The following is a 15,148-nucleotide window of genomic DNA, read 5'->3' as shown; positions in this document are numbered from 1 at the left end:
CATCCCAAAGGGCCTTCCCTCTGGCTCCAGCCGCTGATGTCCAGGCGTTTCCAGCTGGAGTTAGTCATGCCTCCCCCGCCCGCCCACCCCACACGCCTCCAGCTCTGTGGAATGAGTTCACCAAGGTTCCCCTTTGCCTCCCAGGGACTCTGCCCTTCTCCAAATCCTGGGCCAGGATGGGGGTGTGGAGGAGAGCTGGGGCCAGCTGTAATCACAGCTGGGCCCTTCAAGGTCAGTTCCAGGAATACGAGAGCCGGTTCCCACTGTGCCCGATGCATGGAGCTGAAATGTCGCCATCCCCCTCTTCTGTAAAGGACTGTGGGGGACGTCAGACAGGTTCGTGATCACCACCTCCAGGTGAGGAAACTGAAGGGTGGAGTGAGGGGCCTTGGCCCACAGCAGACCCTCCCAAAGGTCACGCTCACAGGTGAGAGCTGGGCAGGAGGCGCTGGGGGACAGAGTCTGCCAGACCCCAAGAGGCTGAGAAAGCCTCTCCCAAGAGAAATCACTCGACAGCCACTTTTGAAATCAGCTTTATTTTAAGCTATAAAAACCAAGAGTTTGTTCTTAAAAAAACATACAAAAGCATGCTATCAAAAAATAATAATAACATCAAACATGCAAACGTACAAAGGCCTTCATGAACCATCTACTCGGGCCAATTTCTGGCCACAGTACCTGGAAAGAGGGGAACAAGTCCATGAGGGCCGGCTACAAACCCAGTCACAGAGGGGCGTTCCCGCAGGCACAGGCGGGGTGGGTCACGCCTGGTCTCCACTGCCCCAGGCCGAGGAGGATGAGTGAACCTTTGCTTTCCTGGGTAGGATAAGGCACTCCACAGGGCAGGGGATGGGTGATGGCTGTAGGCAGCAAAATAATGTCCACCCCATAAAGATGCTCACATCCTAATCCCTGGGACTGTGACTATGTTAGTTTCCACGGCAGAGGAATTAAGGTTGTCAGGTGGAATTAACAATCAGCTGACTTTAACATCAGAAGAGGATCCTGGAGTGCCTGGGTAGGTCAAAGGTCATTGTCTGGTGGGTTAAAGGTCACCACCAGGGGCCTTAAATCAGAAGAGGGAGGTAGGAGGGGAGTGCTGAATGCAAAAAGGATTTGACTGGCCTTTCCTGGTTTTGGAAATGGAAGGGGGCCACGAGCCAAGATATATGGGAGGTTGGCCTCTAAAAACTGGAAAAAGCAAGGAACTTCCCCACCAGAGCTTCCAGAGGAACCGCCTAGGTCAGCCCACCAGATCACGTCAGACTGCTGACCTCCAGAACTGAAAGCAAGGTCTCGTTTTAGGCTCCCAAGCTGTGGAAGTTTGTTAGACTGGCAACAGGGAACTGACCCAGAGCCAAGGGGTCAGAGGTCAAGATGGCCCTGCCCCGACCTCAGCCTGACTTCCAGGGGAGGACCCACAGAGGCATCCCTGGGTCTGCACCTTGTCGGGGGAGGCAGACCCCGAGAAAACCCAGCAGGTCCTGGCCCTCCCAGGCCCGTCCTCAGGGGACACCTGAGGGGAATCAGAGAGGGGGTTAGGGGCTCGGACACTGGCTTTGCCCCCACTTGCCCTGTCATCCCACAGGCCCTTTTCCAGTCCCCCCACGCCTTCAAGATAAGAGCTCATCTTTCCCTTTTTCCTCCTCCACTTCTTCCTTCTGTTCTACTCAGAGGCTGAGGCCGGCTCGATGCAACCCTGCACCAGAGAAGGCAGGAGGGGTGAGGCTCGGGCCCTGGGCAGGAGCTGGGGAGGCTGGAGACCCAGCCTGAGCAGGGCAGTCCTCAGGCAGGTGTGGCAGGACCTCGCGGACAGGCGGTGATCCCGGAGCTGGGTCCCCGAGCCACACAACCTCCTCACCCCTCCTTCAGGGCGTGCAAGCTCCACTCTCATCCACAGAGCTTCCCCTCCACAGCTCCTGCCCCACAGGAGGGGTCAACATGCCATGGCTTGTCCAATTCCAGTGACCCAGGGGCCCACACCTCGGCCAGGCCGGGGCAGAAGCAGCAGCAGAAGGCAGGACTCCCAGAGGGGCTGCGGGGCTATGACACTGGTGCCGGTCTGACGGCCTGCAGTGGAGTGGTGTCCCATGCTTGAGAGGCGCTCCTAAGGAGATCAGTACACAGGAAAAGCTAACCAACCTTTATAAGCGAAAATAGGGCCTTGGAGGGCTCGTGTGCCCCCGTGTTGATGTCCAGAATGCTCCGGATGCTCTTGGCGTCACTGCTGGACAGGTTCCCCTTGATGGCCAGGATGGCACTCAGGTGGCCCTTGCTGTCAAAGACAGGGTCCCGTCAGTGCAGCCCGCTCACCAACACCCCTGCTCACACCCCTTCCCAGCACCCAAGACTCCTGGCCGGAGCCACAAGGCCCGGCAGCCAATCCCCCTACCCACGAGGGTGCCCCGTTCTGCTTAACCCACTGCGCTCGGGTGGCACCGGCCACAGTGCCTCCAGAGGGTGCCAAGCTCCTGCCCGGTCCAGCCTTTACACTGGCTATTCCTCCCAAATGCTCATCCCCAGGGCCTTGAGGTAACCAGCTCCTTCTCACCCCTTAGCACTTAGCTAACATGTCACCTCCCCGTCAAGAAGCCACCTGCCAGTACAGGAGACACGGGTTTGACCCCTGATCTGGGAAGATCCCAAATACCACCAAGCAACCAAGCCCTTGGACCACAGCTATTGAGCCTGTGCTCAAGAGCCCTCAAGACCTCAAGCCCGCGCTCTGCAGTAAGAGGAGTCACTGCCATGAGAAGCCCATGCTCTGCAGTAAGAGAAGTCACTGCCATGAGAAGCCCGCACTCTGCAGTAAGAGAAGTCACTGTCATGAGAAGCCCGCGCTCTGCAGTAAGAGAAGTTACTGCCATGAGAAGCCCGCGCTCTGCAGTAAGAGGAGTTACTGCCATGAGAAGCCCGCGCTCTGCAGTAAGAGGAGTTACTGCCATGAGAAGCCCGCACTCTGCAGTAAGAGGAGTCACTGCCATGAGAAGCCCGTGCGCTGCAACTCGAGAGCAGTCCCCTACTTGCTGCAGCTAGAGAAAAGCTCGCGCAGCAACAAAGACCAGCACAGCCAAAAGTAAACAATAAAAACTGTTTTAAAAAGTCACCTCCCCAGAGAGGATTTTCCAGCTCTAAAGTCAGCACCTCCCACCATTCACAACCTTGGTTAAACAATCTTTAAAACTTGCAAATAGTACTCCTTCGCCGGATGACCTCATCATTGCTAACCCTCATCTGACTATCTGTCTGTCAGAAGGCCTGGTCTGTCTTGTACCTCCTCCCATCCTGGTGCCTAAACACAGCCGGGTAGCTAGTAGGAGACCACTTGATAACTGTTGGCCGGCTGGGTGGATACAAGGATCCATGAATGGATAGACGGATAGGTGGGCAGGTGGATGACTAGATGGGTGGATGGATGGATAGATCGAAGGACAGACAGATGGGTAGATGAGTGCGTGACCAGATGGCTGGATAGCTAGATGGGCGTCCAGATGGGTAAGCGGGTGCCTGTATGATGGGTAGTTGGACGGGTGAGTGTGTAAGTGGATGGGTGGCTGAACAGGTGGACTAGACCAGCCAGTGGCTGGACCAGGCTATGCGGGGACAGGCCGGCCACACCAGAGGACTCAACCCACAGAGACTGCTGCCCTGGCTCACCAGATCCTCAGGCAGTCAGGGATTGAGCCTGCACTCTAGAACAGAGGCCCCAGGACACAGGTCAAGCCTCTGAGGACCCCTAGGCTGACCGGCGGACCCCAGCTTCACTATGGACGTGCCACGGCCTCCAGCAGGTCCGTGGTCCCTCTGGTCTCGGATCCCCTTCTGAAGGAAAGTCTCAGAGGATGCATTGTGGAGTCGGATGCCTGGCTTTGCTGTCTCGGCTCTACGACTGACCAGCTGCTTTACCCTGGACACATTCCTCACACCTCCCAAGTCTCATCTGGACGACCGGGATGAAGAATGTTAGCCCTAGCAGGTGGCAGCAAGGACCGAGTGAACAGCTGCTGTAAAGATCTGGGCACAGTGGCCAGTATCTATCTGCACTCTGCCCACCCTCAGGGACTCACTCTGGCCGCCCCTCCAGGCTCTGACTGCAGCGGGGAACCACAGGGCCACGCTGCCTTCCCTGGGTGCTGGAGGTCCCGGTTCTCACCTGAAGTCAGGGTACAAGGTGGAGTAAGTGGCCACCTCAATCTTGATGGCACTGGGGTCTTGCAGGCGAATGATCTCCGCAAGCGTGGGGAGGGCGTCGTGTAGCCAGGTGGCCCGGGAGCCCTGCAGGCACAGGCTTGTTGAGAGAGGCTGGCCCTGCCCAGAAGCGCGCCCAGGGGCCCAGAGAGGCTCAGGTCGGACCTGATCAGGTTTGGAGAGGCCCAGAGAGGCTGTCCTAGCCCGTGAAGAGCTTGGAGCAGGAGAACAGCCTACCGCCGTGGGAGGTTGAGGGGGTGGGCGGGGGCTTACACTCTGGGTGCAGAACTGCTGGATGAGCTGGGCGTTGGCCTGGACGTGCCCCGCCAGCTGCTGCTGCTGCTCTGCCGTCTTGAGGACCAGGCGCCGCTTGCAGAGGCGGGCGATGTACTCCTTCACCAGGTGCAGGTGGACCGCCTCCAGGAGCTCCTGGGTGGGTGAGTGCGCAGGGCCATGGGAACCCACCACCTCCCTGAAGGCCAGGGTCCAGGGAGGGGCAGTGGCCAGAGCAAAAAGCACATCTGGGTGTGCGCACACACACGTCTGCCTGCGTGTCCCCCGCCGGCAGCCCAGTACCCCCTCACCTCCCGGAAGCAGTCCTGCAGCTCTGAGAACTCAGGCATCCTCTCGGCCACGGCGGAGACAATTTCCTCCAGGGTTTGCTGGGGGGCAGCCCAGCGGGTCTGCGTGAACCTCTTGAACAGCGGCTGCGAGAGAGGGTCAGGCTGTGTGGCCACACCCGGCAGAGGACGGGCCAGCCCAGTAGACACGCACGCACAGACACGCACAGACACACACGGGGCCGGGACAGGGGTCGGGTTATATTAAAGACTCCCCGGGCGCTCCAACAGGAAGTGGAGGCCGGGTCTGGGTCCCCTTCTCCAAGGCCGACCAGCCAGGACTGCCATCTGCCTGCCCTGAGGCCTTCTCCAGCATCTCCCTCCTTAGATAAATAAATTCCTGACTAAACAAAGCCCTGTGCTTGGCTGGGCCTATGATGATGATGGCCCTGCCGAGTCATCCAGGGTCACCGCCTGGCCACCCGCAGCCGTGGGCACTGGGGTCAAGGGGGGGTCCCCCAGGGGGCAGGCAGGGAGTGCCCCCCTTCCTCCCCTAGGACCCCCGCCTCCTCCTGCGGTACAGGCACCAAGGGTTTCTGGGGATGCCCTGGGCCCCGCAGATGTGGCGGGAGCCACCAGAGGCTCTGAGCCTCCTGGCTGGGAGGCAGGGTCAGGCAGGAGGGCCTGGGGGCCTCAGGGGAAACTACAGGCAAACTTGAAGACTAGGTGGAGTCCCAACAGGGAGGGGCGCTGAGGCTTCTCTTCCGCACCCCAGGGCCCTAAGTGGCCCTCTGAGGCCAAGCCTGAGGCTGAGCGGGGGTGATGTCAAGGGCGGATCATGGCCCCATCACGGGCCTCCCTGCAGCTGCCCCGTGCCGCGCCTTCCTCGAGCCAGGTCTTCGTTTCTGTCGCCGACCCCCCCACCCCACCGTCCAAGGCCCTCCCGCAGCCCCCCCAAGCACTAGACTCAGCACTGCCGGGGGGCAGGAGGCTGGACTACCTTCAGGTCCCCAAACAGGCTCTGGAGCAGGGTATCAAAGCCATGGCTCTTGAGCTCATTCAGGGGCCTCAGCAGGGAGCTCCGGAGGTCTGGCGGTGTCTGCCACTGCTGCTCCAGGGACGTCCTGGAAACACAGGAGGCAGGGAGGTCACGCCAGCCCCAGCCCCGCCCAGCCTGCAGCCCTAAACCCAGAGAGCCCGGGAGCCCCAGGCGAATCTCCCTAAACCATCGCTCTAGAACCCTCCCTGGCTCCCCAGGCCCGGTGGCAGCAAGACCAAGACACTCCATCCAGGCTCCCTAGGCGGGACCCAGCCTTCCCACCTAACACCCACCTAACACCACATCCTGTTCTAACTGAGGACAAGTGGCTCAGCCTCTCCATAGCTCAGGGTGCGCATGGATCAGTGGACACAGTCACTGTATCTACTTAACGAGGTTGCTAACAGGATAAATGAAGCCCTGCGCGTGAGCGCCTGACCCACCGGCACTAGACAAATGTTCGCTGTTGCCGCTGTAAGCCTGGGTATTTCCTTTCCACCCTGTTCATTTTAATTCAACATCTCTGCTTAGGCTGCTCCTCCTCCCTCCCCCATCCCCCATCCCAGACACCTACCCCTTCCCCTCTGCACCCCCACCCCCCTCCGGCTTCCCGGCCCCCCCCACCAACACAGGCAGGCAGCCGCAGTGACTCCCCCCACTGCCCAGCGCCCTTACCGGAAAGGGAGGCAGTTGTTGATGTTAGCGATGACATTGGCCCTGTAATTGCGCAGCTGTCTGCATCGCTCCAGAAATCCATCAAAGGCGTGCTGGTAGCTGGTGAAAGGGAAAGGGCACACGTAGGAGCAGCACAAACACTGGGGCAATGGCAGCCTCGGTGGCTGCCTGATCACCCTCCTGCTCCACATGTGGGCCGGACGCAGCAGGCATTCCGGAACTGGCTTCACAAGCTCAGCGCTCAGCCAGGCGGGGCCAGGGCCCCTGCAGAGCTGCTGGAGAGGATGCGGCAGAGCCCCCAGGCCCCTCTAGAGCTGCAGGCAGAGGCAGGGAGGCTGGCAGCCATAACTCTGGGGTCACAGACCCGGGTCATCACCTGAAGGGGAGGCCAGGGCCTCAGTCCCTCGGGGGGCATCTTTGCAGTCGGAGGCTGCTCTTCCAGGGGATTTGCTGAGCAAGGTGGGGGCGGGGTGGTCAGATGACCTGAGGCTCTCAGCGCCCAGTTTGGTGGTGCAGGGGGACAAGGACTCCTGCTCATAATAACAGACACCCTAGGGGCAGGGAGGGGGCGCTGGTCTAGCTAAGATCCCCACCTGGGGCCCAAGGGAGGGATTGGGGCTCTGAGAGAGGTGGTGGCAAGGACTCCTCAGCCCCCAGCCCCGCTCCAGGCATGTATGCCCATCACCCACCTCCTGAGGAACCTGGCCAGCTCTTCCAACAGCAAGGGCTTTATCTGCGCGCCCAGGTCCAAGGTGATGCTCTCGGCCTTGGCCTGGCCCTGGGAGATGATCTGCAGGGGTCAGGGGTGAAACTGAGCAGAAGCCTGCCTGCTCTAGGGCTGGGGCAGGGGTGGGCGTGGGTAAGACATGGAGCAAGGGGGTGTGTGCTCAGTGGCGGGCCCGTCTGCCCACAGGGACGAGGCCGGTGCAGGCGGCACAGTGGGTGCTACCTGGATGATGTCGATGGCCAGCTCACTGTGGCAGTGACCGTCCAGCCTCTGCGGGGCCTCATCGTTGGTCCAGCGGTTTGACTCCAGCTCCAGAGCTCGGGCCGTCAGCTCCCTCACGCTGGCCTGGAGGGGAGGAGGGGCCCGCTCAGGGTAGGGCGAAGCCCACGGGGGCATCCCTGCCAGGCTCCCTGCCCGCGCCCCCCGCTCCTCTTCCTTCCCACCCCGCCTCAGCCCCGCCTGGCACTGGCCCTGGACTCACCACCTCGTTGGAGAGGAACGTGGCCTCCAGCAGCCGGATCTGGGTTGGGGGCAGGAGGGTCCCCAGTCTGACTCCCTGCAGCTCGGGCGCCAGCTTGGGGCTGTTGAGGATGTCGCTGTGGGCAGATGGGCTGGCTTGAGGAAAACCAGCACTGTCCCCCCAACCCCAGCCCCCGCCCCAGCCAGAGCCCTGCACACAGCTCAGTCGCCTTCCCTCCTGTGCCTCCCACCCCTGCCTCTCCATCTCAGTTCAATCCAGGCCCCAAATCCCAGAATCACCCTGCCTCCGTTCACTCTCTCAGCCGCATCCACTCTTACTCCAGGTTATGCTCCCGAAACCCATCAGCCTCGAGCTACCCTGCCAGAGGCACCCCACAGCCCAGCCCCCATCTCCCGCCTGGCACACCAAAGGACCCTCCTCCCGGGCTCCCTGCCTTGCCTCCAACAGTCCCTCCTCTCCGCTAGGGCGGGAAGAACCACATTTCCGGTCTGATCGTCCTGCTCCAAGGGCTCCCACTCCCCTTCTCACCCTCTGTCTCCTTCCCTCCATCCCCCACAGTGCTCCCATTGCATCCCACCAGCCTTGCCCCGCCTCCCCCCACCCCCAGACCAGCTGTGCTGCCCTCAGAGGAGGGCCAGTCCCAAGGCATATCCACCCATCCTTGTGGCGCTTCCCTTGGGTCCCAGAGCCTCCTGGGGACTGCCCAGCCCTGGCACTTCCTCAGGGCCTTTGTCTGTCCGGAGGCTCAAGAATAGCCCTTTCTGCCTCCCGCGCCCCCCCCACCCCGGCCTGGATGTGCTGTGTCCCTTTGCTCCCCAGATTTCTGGCCACACGGGCCTCCATGGAGCCACCCTGGTCGCCCCCTCTCAGGGCTCAGCGTCCCCCTGCACTGACCCCAGGGGGCCCCAGGTGAAAGCCCCTGAGGTCACAGGGACAGGAAAGTGGAGGGGCAGAAGGGACAGGCCCAGCACTTCCTGGTGAGTCAGGACCAACAAGAAGGAACCGGTTCGGCTGGCGGGCCTCTCCGGCATCCCCTGCCCTGGCCAGCTCCCCTGCTCTCCTTGGCTCCTCACCCACCACCCCCGCCTGGTCCTTCCTTGGGCCCCTGCTGGAGGCTGAGCCACCAGCACCAACCGAGACCACTGACATCCCTGAGAGCTTCAGACATCGCTAACAGGGCCTACACCCCAGGCTTCCTGCAGGTTTTACGCTACAGGCGGGGCCAGCCCCTACCAGAAACCCCGAGCCGATCCACACTGCGGTTTAAGTCTCTCCCCACCCAGCTTGTACGAATGGCAGACATGCTTGTTGCAGTAAAATAAGGGAAAAAAGAAGAAAAAAGAGGTGTTGTGCTGTTTTTTTCCTCCAGTTCTTTACCTGTTCCTGATCTGCAGTCTGTAACTAAGTTTTTATCAAAAGATTAAACCTGATTTGAGAATCACATGCTGCACCTATCGTCCCCTCAAAACATTTTGTATCTGGGGCTCAACTTCATAGCGCCCTCTCTGCAAACCACCCCTTCGAGTTTTTCTCTCCTTCTGCATTATAGAAAGAAAGTCTCAGTACAGTCCACAAAACACAACGGACCCAAACTGGACCAAAATGGCAGCAAGCAGACTGCCAGACCCAAATTACCAGGCTACTCAACGCCAGCCTGATGACTGTTTTTGAAACAGCGTGAGGAGAAGCATGCAGGATCCTTACCCCTCTGTTCATCTCCAACCCCAGACTGTGAGCCCCCAGCTATATGATCCCCTAGGTTCCTCATGGAGGCAGGGACACAGTACTGGAGGCAGGAGCCTGCTGTGTTCTTGCCTCTGTCTCCGGATTTTCTTATCCAGCTTCGGTGGGCAGAGAAAGCCAAGATACTGGCAGCAACATGCTCAGGAATGCATGGGGTCTGAGTGTATCAGGGGATGCCTGCATCTGAATACAGTTGGTACCAGGGATTCTCCACTGCAGTACCAGGTGCCTCCCAAACTGAGAGCTCCAGGCCTCGGTGGCCAGAACTCAGCTCTGCCACTGGGAGAGACCTTGCACAATGGGGATTTCCCCAACAGGCCCAATGCCCCCCATCCTGCCTGGGAGTGCTCCCTGGGCCTGCTGGGGGTATTGAACCACAGTGCTCCCAGAAGGCCTCCCAGCCCAGCCTTGGGCCCTGTAGGGCAGCTCCCTTTGCCAGGAACACCATCCCCCGCTGCCTCTCCCAGCCTGTCCTCGCTTCCCCCTCGCCTGACTCCCTTACTTCTGTTAGACTGTCAGCAGCCCCAGAGCAGGGCCGCTGCCTCCTGCGGCTTGTAGAATCCTGCACCTCCTCCTCCGAGCTGGCTTCCTGGGCTGACCCAGGCCAGGCCAGGGCCCCTGCTCCTGGCCACAGCCCTTCCTGACTCTGGATCACAGGCGGCTTCACCCCCTAACCCAGACTGGAAACTCAGGAATGAAAGATGAGGTCCTTGCCCCCATTCTCTGTGCCTCAGGTTCCACAACTGTGGGATGCCGCTGAGGCTGGAGAGACTAAGGATTCCCAGGGCAAAGCAGGCCCAGCGGAGGCCCTGTCCCTTTGATTCCAGCCCCCCCTGGGCCGTTCTCCCAGGGGACTCCCTGCACGTGGTGACACCCAGGCCCTGCCCGCCCAGGGAACCCCAGCCCGGCGGCACCCCGCACCCAAGCTCACTTGGGGTAGAGGTTCTGCACCCATAACAGCAGCATGTAGGTATCTCGCTGGCACAGCTCAAACTGCGTCAGGGCCGACAGCTGGGACGCAAATTCCGCGTGGTAGCTCTCGGCGTAGGCGGCCACCACGCGGATGTCTGCGGGGAAGAGCGGCTTGAGGCGCTCCACCACGGCCTCCAGGTCCTCCTTCATGGTGCGGCCCATGTGCAGGAAGGTGCGCTCGGCCTCCGTGCGGCCCTCGGCGTCTGCGGCCGGCCGCCGGCTCAGGCGCTCCGCGGCTGCCTGCGCCACGCCGTCCCGCCACAGCTGCAGCCAGCCCCGGGGCCGCGTGGTCGCCAGCCCCGGGCACCCCGGGGGCCCCGCCGCCGCCGCCGCGTGGTCCTGGCGCTCCTGCTCGGCCAGCACGGCCAGCGCCTGGCGCAGCCGCTCGGGCTCCGCTTCCAGCGGCCGGCGCAGCTGCCCTAGCACCTGGTCGCGCAGCAACGCGTACAGCGCCTCCACCTTGCTCTGGCGCCGCACCAGCTCCTCCTCGCTCGCGCGACCCGCCGCCGCGGCCTCCTGCAGCTCCAGCTCCAGCGCCAGCAGAGGCCGCGCCGCCTCCAGCCGCCCGCGCTCCAGGTCGGCCTTGAGCTCCTCCACTGCGGCCAGGACGCGGCATTAGTGTGGCCTGGGGTTCTGAGACCCGCCCAGTTCACCTCCCAGGGGCCAAGACTCCCCAAATCATGCGGGGTGTCCCAGCCCGGGCAGGGCACACAGGCTCAGATCCTAAGATCAGGGGCAGCAGGTGAAAGCAGGGAGGGGAGGCCCTTCGACGCCCTTAAACACCCACATGCCCTGCCCACTGTGTCCCAGCTGAGCGGGGCATCCACTCCAATGAGCCCCCATCCTGCCCAGACCCTGCCCGCCTGGGGAAGGGGCTGCCGCCTACCTGTGGGCAGCTGGGCAGGCGGCCGCGGACTGGATTCAGACTCGCCCTCGGTCTCTGATAAGCTGGGCTGACCCTTCTTCTTCCTCCCTTTGGTGAAGACGCTGATCATGGTGGCCAGGCCTTTCGACTTTTTCTTCTTCTTGCCGGCCTCTTCTTCGTCCCTGTCTGTGGCCACCTCGGCCTCCAGGGATGGCACTAGGTCCTCGGAGGAGGCCTCCGACATGGAGGCCTCAGACTCTGCCTCTGAGGTAGAGGGCAACTTCTGGGCGCTTCTGGGGAAGTCAGGGGCCCCGGACACAGGCTGCTGGCCTGGGAGTCCTTGGAAGAAGGTCAGCATCTTCAGCATCACCCCGACTCTGGCCTGCAGGTTGACAAGCGGAGGGAATGAGAGGGTCAGTGGTCGTGGGGGACTGGCCCCTGGCTCCCCAGCCCAAGCATGCAGCCAGGTTGATCTGTTTTCACCTGTGTGACCGCCAGGGCTCTGGCTGTCTCCTGGCCCAGATGGATACCAGCAACTTAACTTTCCCCCTGGAGACCACTTCCGCAGAACTCGCAGGCCCTCCCAGAATCTCCAGACAGAAGGAGACTTCATTTTGGCAAATCCTTCCTTGTCAGCCCATCCTCTGGGCAGGGAGGGGGACCACAGGCTCGCTGGGGACCCTGGGGGAGTGGGCAGAGCTCGGCTTCTGGCCCAATGCACAAAGCGAGAACCGAGGTCCAGAACAGTCAGAGGGCACAAGAGGCTGGGCTGAGGCAGGAATCCGGCCCCAGCCCCATCCTCCGTTCTGCTCTGTTCTCTTGACTCATGTGGCTTGGGGTCCCAGGGGAACGTAGTGAGCAGAAACAGGGCTGCTCCCACTGGGACCACGAGGCAGGCAGGGCCAGACCCCTATTATGACCTTGGGGGGCTCAGGTCTACAGAAACCACAGTGCCCCCTCAAGCCCTTTCCCAGGTCGGAGGGACAAGCAGCCCAAGGAGGCACAGGCCTGTCTGAGGTCACACAGCAGCTCAGACAGGAAACTCGAGCTTCCCAGCTCCACCTCACCCTGCCTGCTCCCCAAATGGGGTGACGTAACCACCACAGAAGCTTCCATTTCCTGGGCCCTTCCTGAGTGCCCGTCCCATCACTTCCGCACTGCCTTCCAGGAGGGGTGTTATTTTCCTCATCTCACGTAACTAGCTCAGAGAGGCTTAAAATGCCCCCATGGTCAACAACTTGGAACTCAGCTCACCAGGAACTGGGCTTCCCCACCATCCAGAGAGGCAGCACCTTCCCCAGCGCCTTGACCATGGGGTGAGCCAGGCCAGGACCGGTGGAGGGGAACACGGCTGACCTGAAAGGAGGCAGCGGGGCAGGGCTGGGAAAGGGGAGCAGAGGGGAACGGGCCTCCTTGGTAACTTGAGTGAGCCGTAACAGGGCCTGCCCCACCACCCAAGAGTAAATACACCAAGTCGTGACTCACACAGCACGACTTCAACTCGCCCCTGCGGCAGCCCTGCAAGGCAGACAGGGTGATCCACCCCTGCAGAAAGGGAAACTGAGGCGGCAGGAGGTGGGGAGGTGGGATTAGGCCCGTCAGATTTTCCACATCCCCTGCTGCCTTCCCAGCAGCCCAGCCACCTTCGCGCATCCTCCCAGGAATGCTTCCCAAAGCCCCGAGCTTGACCAGAGCCACTCAGTGGCCAGGAAGCCGGGCTTTCTCCCCTCCCACAGCCTCACCAGATACCGGGGGCAGAGTCCTACACTGCTGGGTCTCAGCTGCCAGCCGGTGCCATTTGGACTGCGAGTTCCCCTCCAGAACCAAGCTGAGGGTCCTCCGGGGAGCCCCAAAGCCAGGGTCCCCAGGTGCAAGGCCACTGGGCACTTCTGCCCTGCCCATCCCTTCCCCCAGCATCCCTCCCAATCCATCTCGCTTTCATGCCAGACACCCGCAGGAGCTGGTCCAGCTGGTTGGCAAGGGCCGCTCAGCCTCACCCTGGGCCCAGGCCCCACCTCTCCCCGCACACCTTCCCCTCCGCTGCCACAGGAGGGGGAGGGCCCTCCTGAGTGGCTGCGGACCACCTTCCTCACCTCTGCCCTCAATGCCCCGCCTCCTCCATCCCCCACGTATGAGGCTCCCGCCAGACTCCAGACCTGGTTCCTGCAGGTCCCAGCACGGCATAGCCGCCTCCTCCTCGCCTCTGGGGCACAAAATCTCCTCCCCAGCCAAGGTCCGCAGCAGCCCCTTTGGCCCCCACCCAGGCCTTCACTCTGAGGCCGCTGGTGCAGCAGAAAGAGAGACCATTGTGGGCTTGGCTGTACCATCCGCTAGGGTGTAGACCAGACCCCACCCTGCCTTCAGAGACCTCAGTCTTCCCATCTGTGCAATGGGGAGGAGAACCCCACCTCACAGTGCTGCTGAAAGCAGGATGTGAGGGAAGCTGACGGGCCGAATCCCACCCCACCAGGCCTCAGTAAGGGTCTGAGTCTTGTGTCCCAGTGTCTATCAGGCTAACCCTGGTGGCCGGACACAACAGAAAAGGGCAGGAGAGGCATTCCTTTCAGCCGAGGCCGGTGGCTGGGCACACTCGGACAGGAAGGGGTATGCTCCGAATCACACCGTGTGGCCACAGCCTGGGGTACCTCCCTGGTCCGCCCAGCTCCCCCAGTTTCTATGCGGGCACACACACTCTCACTCTCCTCGCCCGGGTCAGGGCTGAGGTCCACGCCAGCCCCCCTGGTCCTTGAACATGAAGACATTCAAGCTCAGGCAGGTGAAGTGACTCGGCCTCTGTCATACAGCCAGCCGCCCCCCACCCCGCCCTGGGCCACTCCCGCCCCTCCTACTGCAAAGGAAGGGACACTAGGGCCCCTTCCCACAGCCCCTCCTCCCGGGTGCATCTAACCCGACCCTGACGCAGCAGCTCAGCCATAGGGCTTCAGTTTCCCTAGAAGGGGGACTGCGGAAGACCTGGGGTTCTCCGCGCGGGGCACCCTCCATCGCGCCAGCCGCTCCCTACCGGGATCCGGCCGGAGAGGCGGGTCTCGTCGGGGCGGGTGGGCGGCCGCGTGGAGAGTTTGGAGACGGAAGCACCGGACGCACCGCGAGCGCAGGTCACTTACTGTGTCCGGGCCGAGCCTGTCGCCGCAGAGCCGGGCGCCGCCTGAAATAGACGCAGGCTCCACCCCCGTCGGGCCGGCCCTCCCCGCCCGCCGCCCCCGCGGAAAACCCCCGGGCGGAGGCCAAAGCCGAGAGAGTGTGCTGCCCGGGTCCCCGCGTCCGGTGCCGCGCGCGCGCACCCCCTGATCGAGGCGAAGACTGCCAAGCTGGGGTGTCCAGGAAGGGACTCTCTCCCACCAGCCTGGGCGGGGTGTCGGGGCTGGCTGTTGCCAGGCCTGAGTGGGGCCCCAGACCCGCACCCCCCAGCGGACAAGATGGGTTTGGTGCTGACCCATTGTCCGACAACAGCTTCTGATTGGCTGACTGGAAGGGGCCCTGCACTCAGGACCACCTTCCCAGCGTCACAGAGCCAGCACCTCGGGCAGCTCAGAGGACCTCCTAGCAACCCAGCTCACCCCTAACTGTGGGGAGTCCCCTTCCTCCCGCGAGGTGCTGGGGACTGTCCCACCTAACTCTGAGGCTGATCTCAGAGGATCACCCCTTCCGGAGAGAGTGTTCCCACCCTGGGGGTCACTGTGTCCACACACATCCCTGGGGAGGTGGCCCCCATGGAAGAGGCTCCCTAAGGCACCGGGTGCTGGTCAGCCTTTGCCAGAGTACCCGTGCTGGTGCCTGGCATACACTCTCATCACCCAGCCTTCCTTAAAAAGGGGAAATGGCTCACAAAAGTGAGTGACTTGCCCGAGGTCACACAGGCAGTAAATGGGGGTCCGAA

At 62.0% G+C, this 15,148-nt stretch overlaps 1 protein-coding gene across 7 annotated transcripts; it reads right to left on the bottom strand.

Moving 5' to 3' along the window:
• Positions 1-517: 517 nt before the first annotated feature.
• Positions 518-14,725, bottom strand: TNFAIP2 (TNF alpha induced protein 2). 7 transcript variants are annotated; one of them, XM_059879201.1, is made up of 13 exons: positions 14,273-14,393; positions 12,505-12,630; positions 11,272-11,632; positions 10,345-10,981; positions 7,671-7,785; positions 7,412-7,534; positions 7,152-7,252; positions 6,463-6,561; positions 5,749-5,872; positions 4,773-4,895; positions 4,462-4,617; positions 4,154-4,275; positions 518-2,275 (listed from the first exon to the last, which is right to left on the bottom strand). In XM_059879201.1, the coding sequence occupies exons 3-13, from the start codon at positions 11,615-11,617 to the stop codon at positions 2,134-2,136; spliced, it is 2,088 nt and encodes a 695-aa protein (XP_059735184.1). In that variant the 5' UTR covers positions 11,618-11,632; positions 12,505-12,630; positions 14,273-14,393; the 3' UTR covers positions 518-2,133.
• Between the last annotated feature and the right edge of the window lie 423 nt (positions 14,726-15,148).

The sequence above is a fragment of the Bos taurus genome, chromosome 21 (assembly GCF_002263795.3).
Source record: "Bos taurus isolate L1 Dominette 01449 registration number 42190680 breed Hereford chromosome 21, ARS-UCD2.0, whole genome shotgun sequence".
In the NCBI taxonomy this organism is placed as follows: Eukaryota; Metazoa; Chordata; class Mammalia; order Artiodactyla; family Bovidae; genus Bos; species Bos taurus.
This window is presented reverse-complemented; position numbering and strand designations above follow the sequence as displayed.

Coding starts and splice junctions, on each gene's coding strand:
- TNFAIP2 (XM_024981981.2), bottom strand. CDS start 14,708: ATGGGTCAGCACCAAACCCATCTTGTCCGCTGGGGGGTGCGGGTCTGG. Junction 7,786..10,344: donor GTGCAGAACCTCTACCCCAA/GTGAGCTTGGGT, acceptor ATCTGCCCACAG/CGACATCCTCAACAGCCCCA. Junction 4,618..4,772: donor TGCAGGACTGCTTCCGGGAG/GTGAGGGGGTAC, acceptor TCACCCACCCAG/GAGCTCCTGGAGGCGGTCCA.